The sequence below is a fragment of the Chiloscyllium plagiosum genome, unplaced genomic scaffold (assembly GCF_037043375.1).
Source record: "Chiloscyllium plagiosum isolate Xiang-an unplaced genomic scaffold, Cpla_swu_hap1 HiC_scaffold_3, whole genome shotgun sequence".
Classification (NCBI taxonomy): Eukaryota; Metazoa; Chordata; class Chondrichthyes; order Orectolobiformes; family Hemiscylliidae; genus Chiloscyllium; species Chiloscyllium plagiosum.
In genome coordinates, this window is record NW_028270141.1 from 30,970,055 (window position 1) to 30,996,772 (window position 26,718).

At 40.5% G+C, this 26,718-nt stretch overlaps 2 protein-coding genes across 3 annotated transcripts in view; one reads left to right on the top strand and one right to left on the bottom strand.

The window, feature by feature from the left end:
* The window catches only part of mcph1 (microcephalin 1), a 330,444-nt gene that overhangs the window by 94,251 nt on the left and 209,475 nt on the right, over window positions 1-26,718 (bottom strand). The window lies entirely within an intron of this gene.
* Window positions 1-26,718, top strand: part of LOC122541993 (angiopoietin-2-like) — an 89,072-nt gene that overhangs the window by 11,337 nt on the left and 51,017 nt on the right. Inside the window, exon 2 of the mRNA XM_043679289.2 lies at window positions 21,315-21,470. Within this exon, the coding sequence (XP_043535224.1) occupies window positions 21,315-21,470 (156 nt within the window). The remainder of the gene's footprint in view (window positions 1-21,314; window positions 21,471-26,718) is intronic.

The following is a 26,718-nucleotide window of genomic DNA, read 5'->3' on the forward strand; positions in this document are numbered from 1 at the left end:
CATGATTCTTGACGCCATCTTAAAGCAGGAACCATACAAAAGCAAGATGTGGTTTTGATTCCTTGTGAACAACCCTGAAATACTAATGATCCCAGTGTAGATAATCATGCAAAGATTTCTACATGGGTGCAAGAGTTTGATCTAGGCATGAAAATGCTAAATATCAACTCAAAAGTCATGGTTGCATTCTAATGTCAAAAGGAAAACTGGCTTCTCGAGATTAAGAATAGGAACTTTCTGATAAAATACTGAGTCATGCAGACCAGGTTTGTAAGAACATAGAAGCAGAAGAAAGTGAGGCTGCATCTTGAGACTGTTCTGCTAAGGCTTTACTTGAATTTCACCTTCTTGCATTGGTCACATGTTCTTCCATTCTCTTGGCATATCAGAAATCAGAGATCCCTGCCCTAACCAAAAGATATTAAATAGAAGCAGAAGTCAGACATTTACCTCATCAAACTGACTCTGCCATTTTGGTTAATCTGATTGTGGCCTTAACTCCACTTTCTGCCTGTCAATGCACTGTATGTCTAACTCAAACTTCAAAATATTCAAGGGTGAATCTATGGCTATGACTTAGCCTCGACTAGCTTCTGTGGAAGAGAATTCCAAAGACTAATGACTCCCAGATAAGAAATTCTTCCTCACTCTTAAGTGGGAGACAACTTAGTTTGAATCTATGCTCCCTAATTCCCCAAAGGGAGAGCATCCTTTTGGATCCTCTAAGCATCTAACCCACATTGAACAGCCTCAGGAAGATCATCGCCCATTCTTCCAAAATTTAATGAGTTTTGACCCAACCTGCTCAAGTTTTCCTTGAAAAACAATCTTTTTAGCCCAGATATAAGCCTAGTCAGCCTTATTTGAGCTATCTCTAATGCAAGTATATCGCTCCTTACGCAATAAGTCAAAAACTGTGTAAAGTACTCCAGCAGTATTCCAATCTCACCACCACCTTGTTGCAAGACTTCCCTACTTATTCACTTGGGTTTAGCATAGGAGGCAAGCATTGAGGTGGTATTGAAACTGGTATCCATCATCATACTGAATGGCAGAGGAAGCTCCATGGGAGCTCCTATGTTTCTACAGTTCAGTGTTCCCTTTCCAACATTCCCTTTACCTTCCTAATCATTTGCTGCATCTACAAGTTAGCTTTTGTGATTTATGTCTCAGGACACCCAGACCCATTCTTTCAAAACCCATTTTTTCCAAAGTGGATAAGTTCACATTATTCCAATTATATTCTATCTGCCAAATTAACCTGTCTATACACTTCAGGTGACAAATTACTCCCCTCGAGGTAGAATTGAAAAGTATCCATATGACTGCTAATTGCTAATGACTATTGGTGGAAAGTGCTGTTGTGCACATGTCAGGTTGGGAACAGTTTGGGTTATGACGACTTTCAGTCTTTTGGCCTTCCAGTACTCTCACATGCACAGCAACCACTGCGTAAATATCACAGGAAAATCGATGCAGCTGTGCAATCTTATCCCGGCAAAGTCGTTTTTTAGGATGAGAAACTGTCAAAGGCTTGCTCACAAACCAAAACAGAATAACTAAAAAATCGACCCAATCTCTGAATTCATAGGAAATTCACATCTTGTTATTTGTTACTCTAGTCTCTTTTTGGGACCCAGAGACCTTTCCACCTTAATACATTTTTGTATCTCTTCAGGAAGCAAATGATTTCTGCATTAATATTCAGTTGAGCCTCAAAATCCAGATCTTATGAGGTCTATTCGACAGTGTTGAACAGGTCATATTTGTAAGCAGGTCAGCCAACAGTCTTTGAAAAACTAAAATATGCTTGTCAAGATAAAACCCATCTTCTTTGGCAGCCTTCCTTCATAATCTGTGCCTTCACTGGAAACCAGAGCATTTTCAGAATAAAGATCCTGGCTGCTTCACATCAGAGGACTTGGTTAATGTTCTATGCATTTCAGTCTGGAGAGACCATAATCTTTAACATGCTGTGATTTATTGGTGAGTTATTTCATTAGTAAAACTGATTTCCATGCTCATCTCTTCATCTGCAAAGATGCTCCTGTAATTTCAATGACCCCCATCTTTGACCTGATACAGAAATGAATGCCTTTTTGTGTGGCTTCAGCTCTACATCCATCAGTTTATGAATTTTCTTCAATTCAGTTTTTCAAGTGGGATATTAGTTTAGGGTATTTCATCCATAGATTTCCAAGAGGTCAAATACAGACAAGTTCAGAATTATACTTCTTTCCAAGCAAGGGATTAAAGAACACAGATGAACCAAGGAGGAACTCTCCAAAGGTATGAGGTAAACTCTGAGATGATCACAGAAGGTATAACTTTTGCAGCTGCACCATTTTAGATTAGAGTCCACGGTATGAGATTCCCATCCACCCATCTAACCACCACTTGTTACATTTATATCTTAGACATAGATTTAAGGCATGGTTAAAATGCAAATACAGAACTAAGTTTAATTCAAAAGTCTCAGCTATAAAAACACCTCTTTGAAAGAGTGGGAAATGTTCTTTTTAAAACATCAAGTGTTATTACAATCTCTCTGATGTAAAATAGCAAACTAGGATCAGAGGCAGGGATTTCTGTCATAAATTCCTTCCTGAAACTTGACATCTGTTCAACACCTACAAGACATATGTCCGGAGCAAGATGGAATGCTTTTCATTTTCTTGAGTGGACTGCGACTCCAGCACATTCAAGAAACTGCCAGAGTCTAGGACAAAGCAGCCGACTTGTTTGGCATCTTATTCACCACCTTAAACTTTTACATAATTTGCCACCGATACACAGTGGCACTGCATGGACTATCTACGAAATGTGCTGCAGCAATTCACCAATGATCCTTCAACGGATCCTAATAAACCTGAAAACTTGACCAGATACAAGGACAAAAGAGCAGATTTATGGGAATATAATCAGTTACAAGGTCCTCTCCAAGCCACAGACCACTCTGACCAGGAACAGTGCTGATGTTCCTTCACTGTCATTGGGTCAAAATCCTCAGTACCAGCACCAGATGGACTGTGGCAGTTTAAGGTACTCACCGTCACCTTCTCAAGGGCTACCTTAGCCAGTCCACTTATATGCAATTGAAAATCAAAATAATTGTAAGACGCAAAAGGAAAAGCAAGGAAGGAGGGAAAAGAGAAGAGAGAAAGAAAGAATAAACAAAAGAAGAAAAGATAGATATACTTATCTACCCTTTAATAACTTCAGAATATCTTAAAAAACTTGACAACTAATCTGTGCACATAAAGACGCCACAAATAGCAGTGCTAAATAAAATAATAGCATTTTAATTAATCTGCTTGGGAGATAAATATTACCACAATGAGAATGCCCCTCTTATTCAAATTAGTCCTGCAGGAATTTTTACTTCACTTGAGTGTGCAGATGAGGTCTCAGTTAGCTGGACAGTTGGTTTGCAAGGCAGGGTGAAGCCAATAGAGTAGATTCAGTTCCCATACCAGTTGAGGATATCAAGAAAGACTCCCTTTCTTAACCCTCAGCCGAGGCATGGTTGCCATCAGGCTAATTCACAGTCAGTTGTCTCTGTTATGAGAGAGCAACCTTATGGTCCTCTGGGACTATGATGACCTTATTTCCTCAGAACTCACTTAAGTAGCAGCATAGATTATATGCTTAAATTAAGTGATCCAAGTAGTTTGAGAATTCAAACATTTTATTCAGACACAAATGTTGATCACTGAGCCAAGGCTGACAATTAAGACAGTCAACAAACATAGGGAGGAAAGAAAGATTATACACAGAATTTTACAGATACTTAAGAACAATGTATGTCTGGTCCATGATAGACAGAAATATGATGAATCTCTTGGAGTCGACCCCTGGGCTCTGTGGATTCCAGTTTGAAAACATATGCATTGCATCATCCAATTTTATCCCTATTACATTAAACTAGTCTGTAAACTATAATTATTTAAATTACACAGTAGGGCTGAGTTTTATAGCTAAATTAATTATTTTTGTTCATATTGCAAAGTCGCTTTAAGCAGCAATATTTTTTGGGTAGGTGAAGTACACTAAAGTCAATTTCGACGATACTACCTTCAGGAAGTTGTCTCAGATTGCTTCCCAGCTGGTCCCAGTTAAACTACCTGTGAACTTTTGAAATGCATGTATGGAATCCTTTTAATGTTGTGCAGCCAAAGCTTTTGTCTAACACGAAAATAAGCCAGAGGAATGGCACATTGCACATATACTTAAGAGTAATTCTATTAGCACTGAATCAGTCTGTGTGTGCATTTGTTGACTCCATATTGCAGCTGGTGACCCATAGTCTCAGTTTGCTAGATGCAGTGCAATTACAGGCTACGTTACAGAAACAATTTCTTCATTGAGCAAGGGTTGCTAAATATTTGGTGCAATAAGCTCAGTAGTGGAGTCAAAAGTCACTGTTCATTGAACTGACAATACTTTCTTTTTTAATTGTATTTAACAAAATACAGTCAAAGCCCACAAAAGCCAGACTGAAGTTACTCAGAGGAGCTTGTTTCACACATTATTTTTCCTTCTTAGAAACCAACAGTAACACACTGGTATTTTGAAGTATACAAGTGTGTAATATGTGCACAGATGTGCTACAAACATAATGCTGAAACAAACTCAATTAAATATAATGAATGATGGACATCTGAGTAAGAACAAAAAAAATCTGGAAAAATTTAGCAAGTGAGACAACATCTATGGAGAAAAGTGGGATTAATGTTTCAGGTCACTGATCCTTCATCAGAAATGTGAGAGATTTTCAGTGAGTGAGTGAAGAGAGGTGCAAGGAAGAACAAAACAGAATGTCTGTGATAGTGTGGAAGTCAGAGGAGATGAAGTAATAAAAGAGTTTGTGACTCGACAGCCAAGTGTGGTAATCAATATAGTGAAGAAACAAATGCTGTGTCCAAATGAGCTGCGAATTGCCACATAAAAACCATTGGAATGCAACTTGAAGGGATTAAAAAAAAGACAAAGACCGATCCAGCAAAAGGAAAAAAAGAGGAAGAAACAAAACCATATGGAACGAGAGGTAGAAGTTATGATTTCACGTTGTTGAACTTGATACTGTGTCCAGAAGGCAGTTGAGTGCCAAATTGTAAAATAAAATGATGTTTTTCGAGCTTGCAATGAACTTCAGTGGAGCACTGTAGCAAGCTGTGGATGAACAGGTCAGCATGGGAGTAGGAAAAATAAAAAGGATAAGCAATTGCAAGCTCAGGTTTAGGCTTACAAACTGAGCAAAGGTGCTGGGCAATGTAGTCACCCAGTCTGGCTTTGGTCAGAAGTGTTTAGTGCTTGGTGAGTTCGAAGGAATAAGATGAAAGGACAGATATTGTATCTCAAACACTTGCATGGAAAGGATGTTTGGAGATGCCGCTGTTGGACTAGGGTGTACAAAGTTAAAAATCACACAACACCAGGTTATAGTCCAACAGGCTTAATTGGAAGCACACTAGCTTTCGGAGCGACGCTCCTTCATCAGGTGAAGGAGTTTGGGATGGCTGAGGAGTGGATGAGGGTGTCACAGAGGAAAAAGTCTCTAATTCTGGAATGAGATGGGAGGGTAAGATCTGTTTGGTGGTTATAGCATGCTAGAGTTGGTGGAAGTGGCTGATCCATTGAATATGGAGGTTGATGGACTGTGATGGTGAATAGAAAACTGATGGTGGAATCCAATCATTGCTCAGGGAGAGAGGGAAAGGGATGAGAATGAATAACTTGAAATTGATTGACCATTTTGAAGGACACTGTTGACCACACTGAGTGCAGAAGGTAGCACCATTGGAACAGAAGCAATTGAGACACTGAAACTGGGAGAATAGAATGGAGATCTTTCAGATGGCAGGCATGAGGAAGTATAGTTGAGGTAGCTCTGCGAGTCCATGAGTTTGGAATGAACATTAGTTGATAGCTTATCTCTAGCAATGAAGACAAAGAGATCAAGGAATGAAAGCCAAGGGTCAGCATTGGGCCAAATAAATGTGAGAGAAAGGTCAAACTTAGAAAGAAAATCAGTGACATTTTCCAGTCCATGGGTCAGTACTAACACAATCATGAATGCACTGGAAAAAGTGGTAAATAAAAGCAAAATACTGAGGATGCTGGAAATCTGAAATAAAACCAGAAAATGCTGGAGAAACTCAGGTATGGCAGCAGCTATGGACTGATAGGACTCCTCATAATCTTTCAGTGCAAGTAGCAAAAGCTTTATTTGGAGGCAGTAAGTGGAGTTGAAAGCGAAGTTGTTTAGAATGAGAACAAGCACACCTGGGCAGATGGTGATAATGGTGGATGCTCACTGGTAGAGAGACTCTGTTTTGGAACTCTGAGTCTGTCGTGATGGGTGAGGTGGTGTACAGGCATCAACATCAATGATGAAGAGGAAGCAATAAGGACCAAGAAAGGTTGGGGAAGTGATGTGTGATGTCAGAAGAGTCAAGCATGTGGATTGGAAGAGACTGTACTAGGGCCAAAATAGAAAGTTCGGTGAGGCAGGAACAAGCTTCGATAATGGGACAACTAGAGTAGCACTATTTATGGATCTTGGGAATGGGGTAGAAGACTATAAAGGGTTTGGATTATAATTTTGGAAGTAATGTAGGTAAGGCCAGTGATACAAGATCAGTGGCAGTCAAGGATACAATGGCTTGATGTTTGTTAGTGAGGTCATGGTCTGGAGGAAGTGTCAGTGAGTTGGTATTTAACCTCTGCTAGGTAGGTCTCAGAGGACTAGGTAATGACAGTGTTACCCTTATCAGCAAGTTGATAACAATGTCAGGGTTGGACGTCAGTGAATGGAGTGCTGCAAGTACACTGGATCACAGTACAGAGTCAGAGTCATACAGCATGGAAACAGACCCTTTGGTCCAACTAATCCATGCTGACTATAATCCCAAACAGGCTGGAGTGAGTGAGAGGAGCAGAGAATTCAAAATGACTACTGTTGCAACATCAAAACTGTGGGTGCTGGCAAAATGAAATAATAAAAAAAATCCAAAACCGATTAATTTTACATTCATGCAAAGATTCTATTTACTCCAAAGTGGAACGTCACAACTTTCAATCAATGTTAACACTCACCTATTGTACTCTGTGCTACTTTCTCCCACTCCCACCTTCCTCTCACTTATCTCTCCACCCTTCAGGCTCTCTGCCTGTATTCCTGATGAAGGGCTTTTGCCCGAAACGTCGATTTTACTGCTCCTCGGATGCTGCCTGAACTGGTGTGCTCTTCCAGCACCACTAATCCAGAATCTGGTTTCCAGCATCTGCAGTCATTGTTTTTACCTCGAGATACATTTATACTAATTTATTGCACATTTTTAAGACTATTTTATCATTCAATGTTCCATCTTTTCAGTAAAACAATAAAAATGTATTTAACAAAAGGTATGATACTTCATAGGAATTTATCGTACGTATAGTCCCATGATACATTCCTGAGAGCCGTGATATAAGGTTCTTTCATTTTTCAATTTTATTTAAAAGGCTTAAGTTTTCCCATGATTACTTTATCTCATACATTTTGGTTTTCTTATGACACATCCCATTATATATTGAAGATTATTGTACCTTTGTTTGCTGAAGATGGTTAGGAAGCTCAGGGTTGAAACACTGACATTGGTGTTTAAGAACAGATCAGGAATACAGAAGCCAGGCTTCAAATGGCATGCAGAAAACTACAGATTCCCAATAATAAAAATTCCAATCGGATTCTTGGAGGCTTTACTGAGAAAAAGCAGAATCGTTGATGCTTCCTCGTCTAAGCATCAAGGCTAAACTACATTAACTCTTTGTCATACTATGTGAACTTCAATATTTACAAAACTCAATTTTCCTTGTTTTTATCTGTGATATTATGCCAAGTGTAAACTAAATTATTTTGAGAGAGGTGCTGTTTTGCAGACCATAGTAACAAGCTCACCATTAAGTTTACCACTGAAGTAAATGCTGTCTAACACTGATACTATCATTAGAGCACAAGAGAATCCAAAGGAAGAAAACTATTCAGCCAGTGAAAGACGGCTGTCTCCAGAGACTCTGTATCATTGTATGATAGAAACATCTACGATCCCCTAATTTAGGAGACATTAGGTTCCAATTCCAGCTTCCCCAGATGATATGAAGCAGTGCTGTTAAATATCTCTTTATTTGGTTTCTCAGCAGCATTGACTGATCCAACTTTGTTGCAATTGTGCTAGTTGAGTCCAAATTAACTAATTCCTCTGTCTTTATTGTTTCCACTCTTCTGTTGTGAAAAAAGGTTTTTGATCACTGACCTCATGAACCTGTATATTTTTCATACTTTAATGTTTCTATTCTTACTAATAATTTAAAAGAAGGCAATACTTCAAACACAACAGTTCTTAGACAAATACCTTGAAATGTCAATTGTTTTAAAAGAGACATACATGATTTGAACATAATTATTTCTCTAGGAGGTAAAGAAGTTTTCCTCCTCTCTCTACAAGAATCTCAGGGAGTCCCTCTCCCACTGAAACTCCCAGGTCATTTCCTCTGCCCTGAATCTCTTCAACCATGTCGTGAAACAAACTCGGTACCACAGCCACATTTGCTTCCTCAGTGCATGCCTCCGTAACCAACTCATCCCACACGGACTCCGGACCACCTTTAAACCAGCAGAGTTCGGACCCGAACAGGACAAACAATATAGACTACAGATTCAAAAACACCAGCAACAGTTCTCCTTCAAGATCCTCTGCTCCACGCTTGCAGCAATGCGCCGGCACCGAACCTCTCTACAGTCAGCCCTGCCTCAGCTGAGGGCCACACTCTCTCAGAATTGCAAAGGACCCACTCTGTACTACATCCTCAGGAGAATTCATACTCTCAACAAACAGTATTTCAATTCCATCTCAAACATCAAAAACTAAGTACAACAAACTTTTATCCACCCACCTCCATAACCAGCGCTCCTCAAACATTCCAGAAGATTGCCCTGGCCTCGGAAACACCATTAGCCATGCGGCTGATGCAGCTACCACCCCCATGCTGATTGATGATGTCACTTCCGCCCCCATCATGGCCACTCCCACAGCCACTTCCGGCCCTCACATCATTGCCGATGCCACACGCTCAGTGACTTCCGCCACCCCTACTGCCGTGTCTGCCACCACTTCCGCCCCCACCAGCGCCACTCACCTCCATTCTGCTGACATGCCCCCCACAGACCCCACTGTCACTATCCCCACCCCCAGAACCCCGAGGGGAACACTACCCCTGCTCATGCCTCCACCCCCATTCCCACCATCACACCCAGTCCAGGTACTGGCTCCGACCCCACTCCCAGCTCCACACCCACACCAGATCCCAGCCCTGCCGGGTTTTCACCATCCCTCCAGAACTTCCCCTCACTGAGGACGAACGATCAGTCCTCAGCAAAGGACTCACCTTCATCCCCCTCCGTCCACGCATCAATGAATTTAATACACGCTGTGACATCGAACACTTCTTCTGTCGCCTCCGCCTCCGAGCTTACTTTCACAATCAGGACTCCCGCCCACCTTCCGAAGACCCCTTCGCCCACCTCCTACACACTGCATCCACCTGGGCACCCCGCGCTGGCCTATTACCTGCCCTCGACTTCTTCATTTCCAACTGCCGCCGGGACATTAACCGCCTCAACCTGTCTACCCCCCTCCCCCACTCCAACCTCTCACCCTCACAAGGCGCAGCCCTCCAATCCCTCTGCTCTAATCCCAACCTCACCATTAAGCCAGCGGATAAAGGGGGCGCAGTGGTAGTCTGGCGCACTGACCTCTACACCGCTGAAGTCAAACGCCAACTCGAGGACACCTCTTCCTACTGCCCCCTCGACCATGACCCCACCCCCCATCACCAAACCATCATCTCCCAGACCATACAGAACCTCATCACCTCAGGAGATCTCCCACCCACAGCTTCCAACCTCATAGTCCGGGAACCCCGCACTGCCCGGTTCTACTTCCTTCCCAAGATCCACAAGCCTGACCACCCTGGCCGACCCATTGTCTCAGCATGCTCCTGCCCCTCTGAACTAATTTCTACCTACCTCGACACTGTCCTATCCCCCCTAGTCCAGGAATTCCCCACATATGTTTGAGACACCATCCACGCCCTCCACCTCCTCCAAGACTTCCGTTTCCCCAGCTCCCAACGCCTCATCTTCACCATGGCTATCCAATCCCTCTGCACCTCCATCCGCCATGACCAGGGCCTCCAAGCCCTCTGTTCTTTCCTCTCCAGACGTCCCCAACAGTACCCTTCCACTGACACTCTCATTCGTTTGGCCGAACTGGTCCTCACCCTTAACAATTTCTCCTTTGAATCCTCCCACTTCCTCCAGACCAAAGGGGTAGCCATGGGCACACGTATGGGCCCCAGCTATGCCTGTCTCTTTGTTGGCTACGTAGAACAGTTGATCTTCCGTAATTACACCGGCACCACTCCCCACCTCTTCCTCCGCTACATTGATGACTGCATTGGCGCCACCTCGTGCTCCCGCGAGGAGGTTGAGCAATTCATCAACTTCACCAACACATTCCACCCTGACCTTAAATTTACCTGAACCATCTCTGACACCTCCCTCCCCTTCCTGGACCTCTCCATCTCCATTAGTGACGACCGACTTGACACTGACATTTTTTACAAACCCACCGACTCCCACAGCTACCTGGATTACATCTCTTCCCACCCTATCTCTTGCAAAAATGCCATCTCGTATTCCCAATTCCTCCGCCGTAGCTGCTCCCAGGAGGATCAGTTCCACCATAGAACACACCAGATGGCCTCCTTCTTTAGAGACCGCAATTTCCCTTCCCACGTGGTTAAAGATGCCCTCCAACGCATCTCCTCCACATCCCGCACCTCTGCCCTCAGACCCCACCCCTCCAACCGTAACAAGGACAGAACGCCCCTGGTGCTCACCTTCCACCCTACAAACCTCCGCATAAACCAAATCATCCGCCGACATTTCCGCCACCTCCAAAAAGACCCCACCACCTGGGATATATTTCCCTCCCCACCCCTTTCCGCCTTCCGCAAAGGCCGTTCCCTCCGTGACTACCTGGTCAGGTCCACGCCCCCCTACGACCCACCCTCCCATCCTGGAACTTTCCCCTGCCACCTCAGGAACTGTAAAACCTGTGCCCAGACCTCCTCCCTCACCTCTATCCAAGGCCCTAAAGGAGGCTTCCACATCCATCAAAGTTTTACCTGCACATCCATATAATATCATTTATTGTATCCGTTGCTCCCGATGCGGTCTCCTCTACATTGGGGAGACTGGGCGCCTCCTAGCAGAGCGCTTTAGGGAACATCTCCAAGACACCCGCACCAATCAACCAAACCGCCCTGTGGCCAACATTTCAACTCCCCCTCCCACTCTGCTGAGGACATGGAGGTCCTGGGCCTCCTTCACTGCTGCTCCCTCACCACCAGATGCCTGGAGGAAGAACGCCTCATCTTTCGCCTCGGAACACTTCAACCCCAGGGCATCAATGTGGACTTCAACAGCTTCCTCATTTCCCCTTCCTCATCCTAGTTTCAAACTTCCAGCTCCGCACTGTCCCCTTGACTTGTCCGGACTTGTCCGACCTGCCTAGCTCCTTTTCCACCTATCCACTCCACCCTCTCCTCCCTGACCTATCACCTTCATCTCATCCCCCACTCACCTATTGTACTCTACGCTACTTTCTCCCCACCCTCACCCTCCTCTAGCTTATCTCTCCACGCTTCAGGCTCTCTGCCTTTATTCCTCATGAAGGGCTTTTGCCCGAAATGTCGATTTTGCTGCTCGTCGGATGCTGCCTGAATTGTTGTGCTCTTCCAGCACCACTGATCCAGAATTATTTCTCTGTCCAACTTCCATATTTTCATATATAGTACACGACAGCTGAATCATTCATAGACAATAAAAGTCAAATGACATAAACAGCACAGAAGTTCTTTACATTGTCCTATTATTTTAAACAAACATCCTTTCTTGCATAAAGCTATCACATTATAGGCTATAACATTTTAATTGCCTGTAAGGATAGTGCCTGCAAACCTCTGATAAATGCATTAAACATCTATGGAAAGTCAGTTGTATGATGTCATAAATCATATTTCTGCCATCATTAGCTCCAATAAATATTATTGTTTTGATCTTTTTTTCATCCATACTACATCCTCATATGTTTTGTAATCAGTGAAGCTGACTAACTGAACTTTTGCTAGAGTTGCAAGTTTTGAGAAGGTTTGTAGCTCAGGTTGAGGTTCGGCCTGTAAATTTGCTCACTGAGCTGGAAGGTTTGTTTTCAGATGATTCATCACCATGCTAGGTAACATCATCGGTGAAGCGTTGGTGTTAGGTCCTGCTTTCTATTTATGCGTCTTGGTCTCTTAAGGTGGGTGATATTATTTCTCATTCTTTTTCTCAGAGGTTGGTAAATGGGGTCCAAATCGATGTATTTATTGATGGTGTTCCAGTTTGAATGCCAGGCCTTTAGGAATTCACATACATGTCTCTGTTTAGCCTGTCCTAGGATGGATGTGTTATCCCAGTCAAAGTGGTATCCTTCTTCATCTGTATGTAAGGATATTAGTGATAGTGAGTCATGTCTTTTGGTGGCTAGTTGGTGTTCGTGTATCCTGATGGCTAGTTTTCTGCCTGTCTGTCCAATGTAGTGTTTGTTTCATGGTATTTTGTAAATGACATTCATTTTGCTAGTTGTTTGTATCGGGTCCTTTAGGTTCATCAGCCGCTGTTTAAGTGTGTTGGTAGCTATGGATGCCAAAGGGTCTGAGTAGTCTGGTAGTCATTTCAGAGATGTCTTTGATATATGGTAATGTGGCTAGAATTTTTGGGCACGTTCTATCTGTTTGCTTGGGTTTGTTGTTTAGGAAATCAGCGGACTGTGTTTATTGGATACCCGTTCTTCCTGAATATGCTGTATTGCTATTTTTCTTCTACTGCTTGGAGTTCCTAGGTGCTGCAGTGTGTTATGGCGCGTTTAAATAATGTCCTGATGTAGCTCCGTTTGTGGGTGTTGGAATGATCGCTTCTGTAGTTAAGTATATGGTCTGTGTGTATTGTTTTTCCGTCGACGCTAGTTTGAGTTCTCCATTAACTGTTTGTTCTACTGTGACATTGAGGAAGGGAGTCAGTTGTGAATTTAATGCCAGTAAGGATATTGTTGTAGCTTTCCTTGAATTTCTTTCGTTTTGTGATGACAAAGATGTCATCCACATAGTGGACCCAAAATTTGGGTTGGATATTGGGGAGGGCTGTTTGTTTGAGTCTCTGCATTACTGCTTCTGCTAAGAAGCCTGACATTAGTGATCCTATGGGTGTTCCGTTGATTTGTTTGTAGGTCTTGTTATTGAAGCTAAGTAGGGTAGTGAAGCACAGGTCTACTAGCTTGAGTAATTTGCCCTTGCTGATAAAGTTGGTGCTGTTGATTTAGATCCCATTACACATCAAACAAACCTTCCAGCTCGGTGAGAAAACTTCCAACCTGTTGCTAGAATGATGGTTTTCCAAACCATTATACTGGAATGTGAAAAGGTGAAGGACTAATATTAGAATTTAGAGAATGAGAGGTGTAGAGATACAGAAAAATACTCAGTATACATTGGCTGTTGTGGCACAGGGGTAGAGCCCCTCTATCTGAGCCAGACCGCTTGCGTCCATGTCCTGCTTGTGTCAGAAAATGCCTGAACTCGTAGATTAAAACTATCCACAACCTGAAAATGGGTGGTTGATAACAATTGCAAACCGTAAACATCATGAGCAACCCAAAAATGTTGAATGAGTCAAACTAAGCCAAGCCAGCAACAAAATGCATTGAATTGGGAGGGTGGGGGTTTGGTAGTTCATACACAGAATGGAGACAAAAAGGTCACCGATGACCTTGCAAAATGTCTTCTAATTGGAAAATTAATTTCAATATAGATACCTGGAAAATGTGGCATTTTGATTTGAAGACCAACAAGACTCCATTTTGCTTGGATAGCAAGAGTCTAAATAGAGTTTTAGAGCAAAAGGATTTAAGTTACAGATGTTCAAATAACTAAAAACACCACCAGAATTTAGAAAGGCCATAAAAAGAGCAAGCTAAGCATTTGGTTCACTCTCGGGGGCAGAATTGAAACCTATCTCCATATTACAAATGAGATATAAAATAATTGAAGGTTCTAAAGAGATTCATAACAGCAATATCTGGATTATGAGGTTAAAACCTTTGGGAATGAGACAATAGGGCAGGTTTATCTGCTGAAAAAGGAAGATTTGAAACATGACCTGGAAGGCATCTTTGAGCTAATGAGAGGGTCATAGCATAGATGTGGAAGCACAACCACATGAGTGAGGTACAGTCTCAATGTGAGTATCAGATTTAAAGGGAAGACGACAGTCATAAACTGATCAAAGTATTAAACTTCAACAAAAACTTATTCATATTGAGGAATTGCAGTGGCATGAAAAAAAAAAGCAGAAAAGTCAAAATTGCAATTTTGAATGGTGACACAATGTAATGAAACACTAATTTATGAATACATTTTGCACTGATTAACAAAAATCTGCATTGCTAATGGAGGGATTTGCACTGTTGTAGAGTCATACAGCATGGAATCAGACCCTTTGGCCCAATCAGTCCATGCTGACCATAATCCCAAACTCTCACCTTAAAAATGTGCCCCCTAGTCTTGAAATGCATCATAGTAGGGAAAAGCCAACTACCATTAACTCTAACTATACCCCTCATTATTTCATATATTTCTATAAGATCACCTCTCAATCTCCTATGCTCCAGTGAAAAAAGTCCCAGTCTAGTACCAGCCTCTCTTTATAACTCAAATCTTCCATATCCGACAACATCCTGGTAAATCTCTCACAAACCCTCTCCAGCTTGATAATTGGGACCTGAACTGGATACAGTATTCCAGAAAAGACTTCACCAATCTCCAGTACAACCTCACTTCCCAATTCCTAAACTCAAAGGACTTAGCGATGAAGGCAAGAGTACCAAATGCCTTTTTAATTACCCTGTCTATATGCGACACAAACTTCAAAAAATTATGTACCTGCACCCTAGGTCCCTCTGTTCTACACCACCACCCAATGCCCTACCATTAATTGTATAAGCTCTATCCTTGTTTGTTGTAACAAAATGCAATACATCATATTTATCCAGATTGAACTCCATCGACCATTTTTCATCGACTGACTTGAACAAGATTGCTTTGTAACCTGTATACTATGCCACCAAATTTGGTGTCATCCACAAATTTACTAACCATGCCTTCTTTACTCTCATCCAAACTGTTTATATAAATGACGAATGAGAGAAGAACCCAATACAATCGCTGTGGAACACCACTTGTGACGGCCTCCAGTCTGAAAAACAACCTTCCGTCACCAATTTGTTATTAAGCTATACTTTCTCTTTATCTCAGTTTTATGAGCCTCATGATGCATGATGGCCATACAACCCTGTCTCAACAATTAGCCAGTCCAAGCTTCGAATGTGTTAGCAGATTATTTTAACTGTAGAGAGCATTGCAAATGAGGGTGATGTTTCCATATAATGCAGATAGTTGTACTCGTCAGTTGTGGTCATTGAATAATAATCAGAGCCAAAGAACCTAACGATTTCTCTGATCAGTGGGTTGGGGATATGAGCATTATTTGTTATGGATCATGTTTGCTTCTGCAGCAACAGAATCCAGAGTTATCGACTGGATTACCAGAACAAGACCTTGTCAAAAAATTTCCCAATTACAACTTCAAATTTATTGGAAGCTGTGTTGTGAACACATGTATAACTATCAGACAGATATATGAGGCTACAGACAGAATATACTGTAATTGGGGTCCCATAGTGCATTTAAATTACCCTACCAGTGATTTAAATTCCTGGTTCCGCGCTTGCTATGAAGAGGCCATTATCAAGTAATAGGTTTATTATTGGTATTTCCTGGTCATCTTGTATATCCAACCTTAGGACACTACAGATTACCAAGTTAGAAAAATTTATTATAGGAAATTAATGCCACCTCTCAGAATTTATTCTTTACAGCTATCATTGTGTTCATCTAGAATATTGATTGCAGTCATTTTTTAAGAAAGTCACAAACCAATAAATTTTAATGCTATACAATGCACTTTTTGTATGACACTTCCATTTTGCTTGATATACTTGATAGACATCGACATAGGAGTACTTCATTTTGGAATTCAGGTGTATTTAAACTGCAACTCCCAGTGTGGGGAAAAAAACTGCTTCAGTTCAAGCAGCTTTTGGTTAGGTTGCTCAGTTTCTATCTGGATCAATAGCTTAACTATATTATCTAGGAGAGGTGTGTGTATTTACATGTACATGTATGAATACATAAATGCACATGTATACATGTCATACACTTTGACAAAAATTAAATATTTAGATGTATAATGCTCAAAGGCAAGTCCCAATTACATACATTCATGCCTGATAGCTTCAAGGATGCGCTGCTCTCTAATGGACTCTTTAGGCAGTTTGTCAACCAGATTTAACACTGCAATTATACTCCACTTGGTGTTAAAAGTAGTACAAAACTACCCACTTTGGAAGGATTTCAATAGCTTTCTATATAAGAAAAAGGTCCAAGTCTGAATTTTAATTGCTTGGAACCGACATTAAACTTGTAGTGAAAATATACACAAATAGATTAAATATCAGTTTCTTCCCTCACCTGGACTTAATACTTGCATTACATAGATTAATAATTAAAAGGAGAAATTAATTTCAAAGGCAGTTGATACAGTCAAAACATTAGAAAGGGACAAAAGGAAAGATAACTCCATGCCCAGGTCATGGTGAAAGTCAAATATCTAAAAGTATTATTACAACAGATCAGATTATACAACTGAGATATGCGAAAAATAAGACATGAGAACTGTGAAGCAAACATATTGTTAAATGTAATTAGAACATTTATTTCACACTAACAGTTACACATATTAAGATCAAGTTGCATTTAGGAATTATTTTTTGGATATAAAATTAACACAGATCATGGAAGGTCACAGAACAGAAGAAACTTTCTTTGCCAGAAAATAGTGGGCATGCTTAAAAGTCTTTCCACTCAAAATTTATAATGTATCCAATAATTTATTCAAAAAGGAAGGAACAAACTACATTTTGGGAAAGAATGTTGATGGAGCACAAATAATTGACTTCTATTCAAATCTGCTGATTGGAATCTAACAATTTTGCTCGAGTGTGAAAATGAAAGGAATAGGCTGCAGAGTTTCTGCATTATTGAGGATGAGTGATATTGATAGAGAATTTTCTCCCTCAAGAGGTTAGTGTAAAATATCATCCATGACTGAATACATTTACATGATTTGTGGAGGAGTCAGGCACAAATAAACTTTTCTTAATTCAAGTTTTTAGGTTCTAAATTTTCTTGGTGATGGCTATCTTTGCAAGTGTTGATAATAGTGTAATTTAACCAATTTATAAGGCATTGTAATCAAGTAATACTGTAAGGAATCTGGAATGGTTATGTTTCCAATAAGCAGTCCAATTGAATCTATCTTGCATTTCTTAACTAGGTATCCAGCAATATTGATGCCCCTGGCCTACTCATTCAAGTCTGCGCATAACAATGGAGACTTATGTTCCATTATTGAATTTTGAAGGGATCATGTGGGATCAATGGGTGTTGTTTAGTTTATCACAAACAATGAAGGAGTGCAAATGCAGAAATCTGCCTTCATAATTAACTGGGAAGTAGAAAGGCATATGGCAGACTGCAACAATTTGTTAGAAGAATCCTTACCCTTTATTTTCAGTGACCAAGCCGCAAAGAATATTCATTTTTTAAAATATTAAATATACCACCCAAGTTGCAGTGAGGGTATTATATCACTAGTGCCATTTAGAGGCTTGCAGAAAACTTGGTGATTAATACCATGGTAATTAATTTTGAACAGTAATAAGGAAAGCTGTTAAGTAAAACATTTTTTGAGAAGATTGTCTATGTTAGATTAGCTGTTGTGGGAGGTTAAGGTGACATTGCATTTAGTATTACATTTTCCTTCTTAGATTAGTTACTGTAGATTTAAAATTTCAAATTAAATGTTAAGTCCCCAAACTATAAAATATTTTCCATGTCAAATTAACTTATAATAATATAATTAGCTGCTTTTTAAGGATGCTGATAGTCTTAAAAATACATCCTAGATATTGACATTATGTTGCATATATACAAAGGGAGGTCAAATTTGTAAAATGCAAATAGTCTGTAGAAAGTCTCTCAATGTCCATCTATCCATGCAACGCTGCTGGTTTGTATATGGTTTCACTCAATTAAGTAATAATGCTAAACTTTTCTATGAGGCATTAAAAAAACAGAAATTGCATTAAATTGTGAACAGTTATGCTTGAGACAAATGGACCACTTGCAAAGGACTGGAGTTTTCCTCCTGTCTCTCACTCAAGGACATTGAAGCTTCACAGAATGTCATGCTGGAAGGAAATAATTTGCCCTTCAAGTCAGCATTAGTACTTTTCTTGTTAGCTTTCTTCCCACTCTTCAACTTAATCCTCAAGTAACAAGGGTATATGCATAATGTCCTGATAAACTTTAAATTCCAAAAACATAACAACTTTAGTTATTGATATCATATTTAACAAAAGTTCTAAATGGAACTTTGTTAATTAGCTCATCAAGAAATTAAATTACTCAAGTTTCTGCTCAGCAGCCATGTCAGTGCTGCCCTAAGCCAACTCTAAATGGCTGAAAAGGAATACATTTTCTGATTCCACCCTGCTCTCCTAATTGAAAATATTCTTGAGTTGGTGAGAAGAAAAGCCAACATTGAAAATGGGATTTGAACAGGATCCAGAGTAATTTATTAAGCTAAATCTGGGGTTTCAAGCGCAAAGTTATGGGAACAGAAACAAGGACTGATTCTTGTGTTCTTTTGGCCAAATCAAAATTGTGTTTATGGAGGGAATTCCCTGCCATGAAGCCAAGGCAGCCATGTCAGTGCTGCCCTAAGCCAAGGATTTTTCACTGTACCTTACCAAGCTCACCTCATTGAAGACCTCTCTTGCTCCGAAGACAATCCTTACACCTGACCCTTATTCTATCTTATCATGCGCTGTTTGTGAAACAAGGTGGCCTCAATGGATCTCCTCGAACTCACTGGTATCCCTTGCGGCTGTGCCATCTTTAAAAAGCCATGGTGCATCCAGATAAGCAGTGTCAGTCTGGAGCCATCCTGCAACAATCCTGACATTTGCCCTGGACATGTCAGATGAGGGAAAATTGGCTCACTGCTGTTTGGGTAGAGACCTGGAGGGGACGTTGGATGGATGGTGCAGAGGCAAGACATCCTCTTCCACCAACACCAGCAGTGAAGGCAATGACACCAGACCATGCCAACCTGGTCTGAATTTGCCACCCAGTTTAAAGCAGTCTCAATCATCTTGGAGGACAATGGGAAAAAAAAGTCAATGGCTTTCTCCACTCCACCAGTGTAAGTCTCACCATCTTCTCTCCAATACATTACACTCATTCTATCTCTGGCATTGCACCCACCTCCCACCAAGGTTCATGTTCTACCACTTTCACTATTGCTTCATGCATCTTCCCTCACTTGCTGTCACTCTGACACCACCAAACCTACATGTTCTCTGCACTGCCAGTCACATGGGACACTTCCCAAACTGCTCCAAAAGTCATAGCTGTCCCACCCATTTTCACCTCCCTTAACACTTGCCTCTCATTCCAGGAGGAAAACAGCCCCCAAAATTTGATGGGCAGGCTTCAGCTCCTCACCACTTGCATGGGGAGCAATCGGGACTCTGGCGACCCTGAGTGGCTGACTGACCAACCATTTCCAAGCTCTGGACTGGTATCAGAAGCTGTCCTTGACTTAATATCTGGGATCTCCTGAACAAAGGTTATTCCCCCTTGACCTGACTGTGGCCTGCTGCCAATCATGACAAACTTCCTACCTTTGTGTTAAATGTCAAGCCAAGTTAGAATTAATGACAGCATTATATTGGGGTCTGACAGGGTGAAGACCAAAAAGCTGCACTAAAACAATGCAGAAGCGCTGTGTACTATGATAGCGAGCAAAGTATCTGGAGATGCAGTCTGGTCCAGTCCATGAGTTGGATGCGCGTTCCTGAATGCACAGCATCCTAACAGCAAATTACAGTGATTGTTGCCAATGAAGTTTGGGGTGCAGCATTGAAATACAAAAGCAGATTGAGGTGTGCCACAAGGCTTCTCAGAATCTGGTACACATTGGATGCCAATGCCTATGGTTGTGGGTACATTCCTGGTGCCCATGGAGATGCTCTGAAAAGTTAGTGACTAACATCTAACATGAACCAGCCTTTGGAGCAAACTGAATTAGCCAGATAGTCACTCTGGTTTCCATAATGTGTTTTCAATGTCAAAGTTGTTTGGTAAATTTGCTAAAATTAGAAAGCTGAATATTAATGAGGCAAGTTGGGCTATCAACTAGGTGTTTAACAATCAGTGAGCCCATTTAATTGACAACTCACTGAGGCCTAGTAAGAATCTTACTACATTACTCATAAAAAATATAAAGGAGGAGCAAGATGCTCCTGATGCTGAGATGGACCTCAACAGACTTCTTGCTTGATTCTGCCACCAACCTCACCATTATCCACTTCGTTCAGACTCCTGTAAGTCTGACTGAAGGGCAATTAATTGTTTTTTTTTTAATGGACACCATCCTTTAGAGGAGGAATATGATCCACATTTTCAAAATAATGAGAATTCTTGCAGATAAGAACAGAACAAATAAACATAGGTTTACAATGACTAAACCTCAAAAGATAAAACAAGACTAGGATAAATTTCCTCCTTGAAATACAGTGAAATAGCACAGCACACTACTTTCACTTAAAGAGCTGGAATATACATCAAGTTGGAATTTGAGGATAGATGTTAATGTTGATCTCTCTCGGCAGCTGTAACATCATATCCTGCACTCAGTTTTGTTATTCTCATGCACTAGTATAATACAATCTGCCTGTAAAATATGTAAGACCACACTTTTCACTGTACCTTGATACACGTGACAGTGATAAATTAAATCAAAGATATACATAGGGGCTTTATGTCTGTTGTTTCTGTGGACAACAGCAGTTGGGGTTGAACAAATGTACAAATGGATGCAAATCCTGGAGTCCGAGTTGGACATTACTTTGGGATCAGGAAATATTTTTCAACCTAAATTTCAGAGTTCAGGAAATACACTAAGGCCTGTATTTCCCCCATTACAGCTTGAAAGCTACATTCAAGACAATATGAAGAGTGAAATGGTGCAGATCCAGCAGAATGCAGTACAAAACCACACAGCAACCATGTTAGAAATTGGAACAAATCTACTCACTCGGACAGCTGAACAAACCCGTAAATTAACAGATGTGGAAGCACAGGTAAGGATTATTGGTCTTTACAAATGACCTAGATTTACAGAAATACAACTTTTTGCTGCATTTGCATGCTAAGATTTAGCTGAAAACAACTCCTCAGTGAAGTCAGGGAGTTTCCTTCTTTAACAATGTGCATTTTATTCACTCATAGGAAGGTTTGTTAGATTTACTTGGAAAGATGCTTCCTTCCTCCATGTGAACATCTGACTCCCACTCAAAATCTTACTAAGATCTGATAAACATTATTTTTAGATCATAAGATATAGGAGGAGAAATTAGGCCATTTGTCTCATCAAGTTTGCTCCACCACTCAATCATGGCTAATAGGTTTTTCAACTCCATTTTCTTGCTTTCTCCCAGAACTTTTGATCCCTTTGGCAATCAACAACTTATTTATCTCTGTTTCAAATATACTCAATGACCTGACCTTCACAGCCTTCTGAGGCAATGACTTCCACAGATCCACCAATCTCCTTGTCTCCGTTGCAAAAGATCTTCCCTTTACTCTAAGGCTGTGCCCTCAGTTCTCGTCTCTCCTGCCAATGAGTCCTCAAATGTTCCTCATACATTAAGCCTTTCATTCCTGGGATCATTCGCGTGAACCTCCTCTGGACCTGCTCCAGGGGCAATACCTCCTTCCTGAGGTATGGGGCCCAAAATTGCTCACAATGCTTTAAATGTAGTCTGATCAGAGTCTTATAAAGCTTCAGAAGTACATCCCTTTTTTAAATATTAGAGTCCTCTTGAGATGAGCGATAACATTGTATTTGCCTGCCTAACTACTGACTCAACTGGCAAGTTTACCTCAAGAGAAACCTGGGCTAAGACTCCTAAGGCCTTTTGCACTTCAGATTTCTGAATTTTCTCCCCATTTAGAAAATAGCCCCTGCCTCTATTCTTCCTACCAATGTGCATGACCTTACACTTTCCGACATTGTACTTCATCTGCCACTTCTTTGTCCACTCTCCTAACCAAAGTCTTTCTGCAACCTCCCTACCTCCTCAATACTACCTACCCATCCACCTATCTTTGTATCAACTGCAAACTTAGCCAGAATGCCCTCAGTTCCTTCATCTTGATCATGAATATATGAAGTGAAAAGTTGTGGTTGCAACACTGAGCATTGTGGAACAGCACAAGTCACCTGCTTCCATCCTGAGAAGGACCCTTTAATGTCCATTCTCTGCCTCTGCCAGACAGCCAATCTTCTATCTATGCTAGCACCTTGCCTCCAATACCATGGGCCCTTATCTTACTCTGTAGCCTCCTGTGCGGATCTTATCAAAGACCTTCTGGAAGTCTAGATAGATAACATTCATTGGCTCTCCATGGTGTAGCCTGCTCATTACCTCCTCAAAAGAATTCTAACAGATTTGTCAGATTTTTAATTTAATCATGAGATATAAAATATTAAAGCCACATGTTTTATTCAGAAAGAAAGGGCATGGTTGAAAACTCTTTCTTCTTTAATTGTGACACAACTTTTTCCACAAAATTCCACACAATTTATTCAAATCAAGTCAAGGTGGTCATTACAGAAAATCAAATAGACACTATCCTTTCATGTAATAGGCAGAATAGGATGTTACACTAAATTCAAACCTACTTACAACACAAAAAGAAACCTGAATGTTCATTTCCAGCCATTGCAATGGAAAGTGGGAACAAGACAATTTGGTAAGCCTAATTTTAAGCGCAAAATGAACTGAAATCGGATGCAACAAATGAGCTTCTCTTTGTGCACTTTTCACTGAATGGATATTTAACAGTAACAAAATACATATTTCAGTTGAGACAAAAATACCCCAACCCCAATATCGAACTAAATTCAAAAGGTGCAACTTGCATCATTTCCCCACCCTCTCGTCCTGAGAAAAACTGGTGATTTCAAAGGTTTCTTGAAAATAAAGACAATTCATCAATAAAGTGATATGCAGATTCTTCAGATTTCACAAGATAAATTAATCCTATTAAAATTGATGCTTCAAAAGAATTTACTTTGGATATCCTTTCATTTTTCATCAACAATTGAGTCCAGAAGTCAAATGACGAAGTAAAGGCAATGACTATGTAAATAAAGAAGTTCAAAAGACGTTCACGCTGTGTTAATCAGCAGAGGATACAATATGATCTTAATTTCAACACTAACTGTTACTTACTGTTCCTCTCATCTGGAAAACCAAAGTGCAACATTCGGTTAGAGGCTTAATTGACAACACATGGAGATTAACCAAACTACCGATCTCTAAGGGAAATAACATTTTTGCAGATGAACCTGATTAGCTGTAAGTGTGAAATTAAGTGGACATGAATTTAATGATGTGCTCAATTAAACGTAGCTAATGTGTGATAAATACTGCAGTACTCTATTCATTTCCGGGTGTATTAAAATCTGAACAAAAGAGGAAAATACATATGTATACCCGAGGTTACGCTAACAAGCAAACAGTATAACAATCATGGTATCATTGAGAATAAATACACTACCTTCAAACCTGAGTAAAACAGGTAGATGTGAAAATCATCTGTGAGAACTCGGACTCAAAGCATAAATAAAAACAAGACATAACAAGAGCTAAAGAGGGGGATTCATAACAAGTAATGTAGCAAGTTAAATCAGGCAGTAATTTTATTTATGTAAAAAAACACACACACAAGCTTTATAAACCAAGTTTTATCTTTCCAATACTGTACTACAATCTGTAAAAACAAGAGGTACTGGTAGGGTAGGAACTAAGTCTTGAAGAATGGAGATTAATCAGAGGCTTCGGACAGTTAAAATGAGCTTTCCCTAATTCCTTTAAAGAATGTGAAAGAAATCATAAGACCATTTGAAGCAGAAGCAGGAGCAGGAACAGGCCTTTCAGCTCCAGGAGTTGGTACCTTCTTTTTAAATTGTGTCTCCTCGTTCTAGATTCTGAGGGAAACATTCCTGTTAAGCTCCCTCAGAATCTTATTTGTTCAGACTACATTGTCATGCCCCTTCAGTCATATTTTCTTTGAAGAAAAAAATGCATATAAGATCATAGTTTATCAGATGGTGGCCTCAACTTTTTTACCCACTCCTCAAAACCTCCTAGTCTCTTGTAAATCAACAATCTTTCTAATTCACTGGCTCAGTGTTCACTGCTTTTTGTGCAAGAGTTCCAACAACCTTCTGAAGAGAAGGAATTTCTCATCTGTCTTAAGTGAGAGGTCCCTTATCTTTAAACTGTGTCCCCTCGTTATAGATTCTGAGAGGAAACATCCTCATCAAGCCCCTTTAGAATCTTAGTTGTTCAAACTACACAGTGTCACACCCTTTCAGTCATATCTTTCTTGAAGGTAAACATGTATTTTGTTTCTCTTTTGAACCTATCTTTGTATTGTTTTTCATTTTTTGCCTAATTACTCTACCTGTAGTTCTTTTCTATTCTTGTCCCTTGTTCTTGCTTTGTCCACACAGTCTCTACTCATTCTCATGCTGAACTTCTTTTTAAACCAAGGCAAAAAATCCAGCTATTTTGATTGAAAAGTGGATTCTGATGTTATTGCATTTTGTTGCTGATTATATCACTTAGTTGATCATATTACTGAAAATGTTTCCCTTCCTACCTCTAAATGTATGAAATGCCATTAGGATTTTACTCAGGATTTGTATTGATTATAAGTTGTAGCTGAAGACATCTGTTCCATATGTAAACTAATGGACTAAATATCGACTGCTCTGCTTAAAATGAACACATTTCTTGGCATGGATAACCACAACTACTTTTCCAGATCAAAAGATACTTAGGTACCTAGAACAGTGACACCAATTTGCAGACAAAACAACGGACTAACATTTGTGCCAGTGCACACTGAAATAAGTGAATTAAAGAATGGTTTGTTTTTTGCTCTTATGAGTTAGGAAGATCAAATTGCTCATATCTCAACTTCCCATCACAGTCAGCAAAGCAAAAACAACAAGGCAAAAACATAGGTTAGCTAAGTGAACTTAGCGAGTGATAAGCTGGCAATGACCAGGTTCATTCAGAGCTGAGGGATGATGGTGTCAGTGTGCTCAATTTGGTGAAATTGCCACTGGAGCAAAGAAAGGAAAACTACACTTTAGGCTATTATCCAATGGCTCTGTGCTTGTAAAGCCTGTTAGGAAATAACCAGTGAAGATAGAATCAGATTTGCAGCAGTATAATCTGTTAATACTCATTGTCAAAGCATGAAAAATGGCTCCTGAGGAACACTATTTATGATACTCCAGGATGTTTTAATCCCAACAAGAGTTTCTTTGGCGCATGATATCATTCCTCAGATCAATTCCTCCATTACTATCCTTGGGAATGCTTAGCATTCTGAGGGAGCTTAACAGGAATGTTTCCCTCAGAATCTAGAACTAGGAGACACAAATTAAAAAGGTACCAACTCCTGGAGCTGAAAGGCCTGTTCCTGCTCCTGCTTCAAATGGTCTTATGATTCATTTCACATTCTTTAAAGGAATTAAGGAAGGCTCATTCTATATTGATTTAACTGTCTGAAGTCTCTGATGAATTTCCATTTACAGGACAGACCTAGCTGAGGTAGTAAGACAGTGGTATACAATCAGAAGATGGTTGCTCTGGAAGACCTGCGTTTTTGAGACTGAACCCCTGGAAGTATTAAGCACTCAGATCCAACATGAACACAGAAAACTCCTGATTATTAACCACTGGTTACCCACAATGATCCTCTACATTGAGCACCAGGAGCACTGAACTGAATTAGCTCTATTGTCATATGTACTCAAATGAGTTCAGTGAAAAGTTTATAAGTTACCACTTACTGCGCCATTTTAGGTATAAGGTACCTAGGTACAGATTCTTCAGTACAAGTTCTTAGGGAAAAAAAATTAGAAAAGTAAAGAAATAAATAGTCCAGCATTACCGATCGTAGGAATAAATTAAAAAATAGAGAAATAAGAAGTTCAGAACAGTCATCCTTCCAAACCAGTTCATGGAAATTCACTGGCACCTCTCCTCCAGTCTGCGTCTGGCTTCCTTTTGACGCCAGGGGACCGCTTTGAAATCACGTGGAGGCCGGATGTCCACGCTGAGGTAAGACTGGGCATAAAGATCACCATGCTGGGGTTGGGAGACCACCAAGCTGGGGGCTGGGATACTGCCATGCCAGGTTGAATGGATGCCTCACCAAGACCGCGCTGAGGCTTGTCGCCAAAAAGAAAGAAGAGAGAAAAGAATCACCAAAGAGAATTTTATAAAAGAAATGAATGGTGGC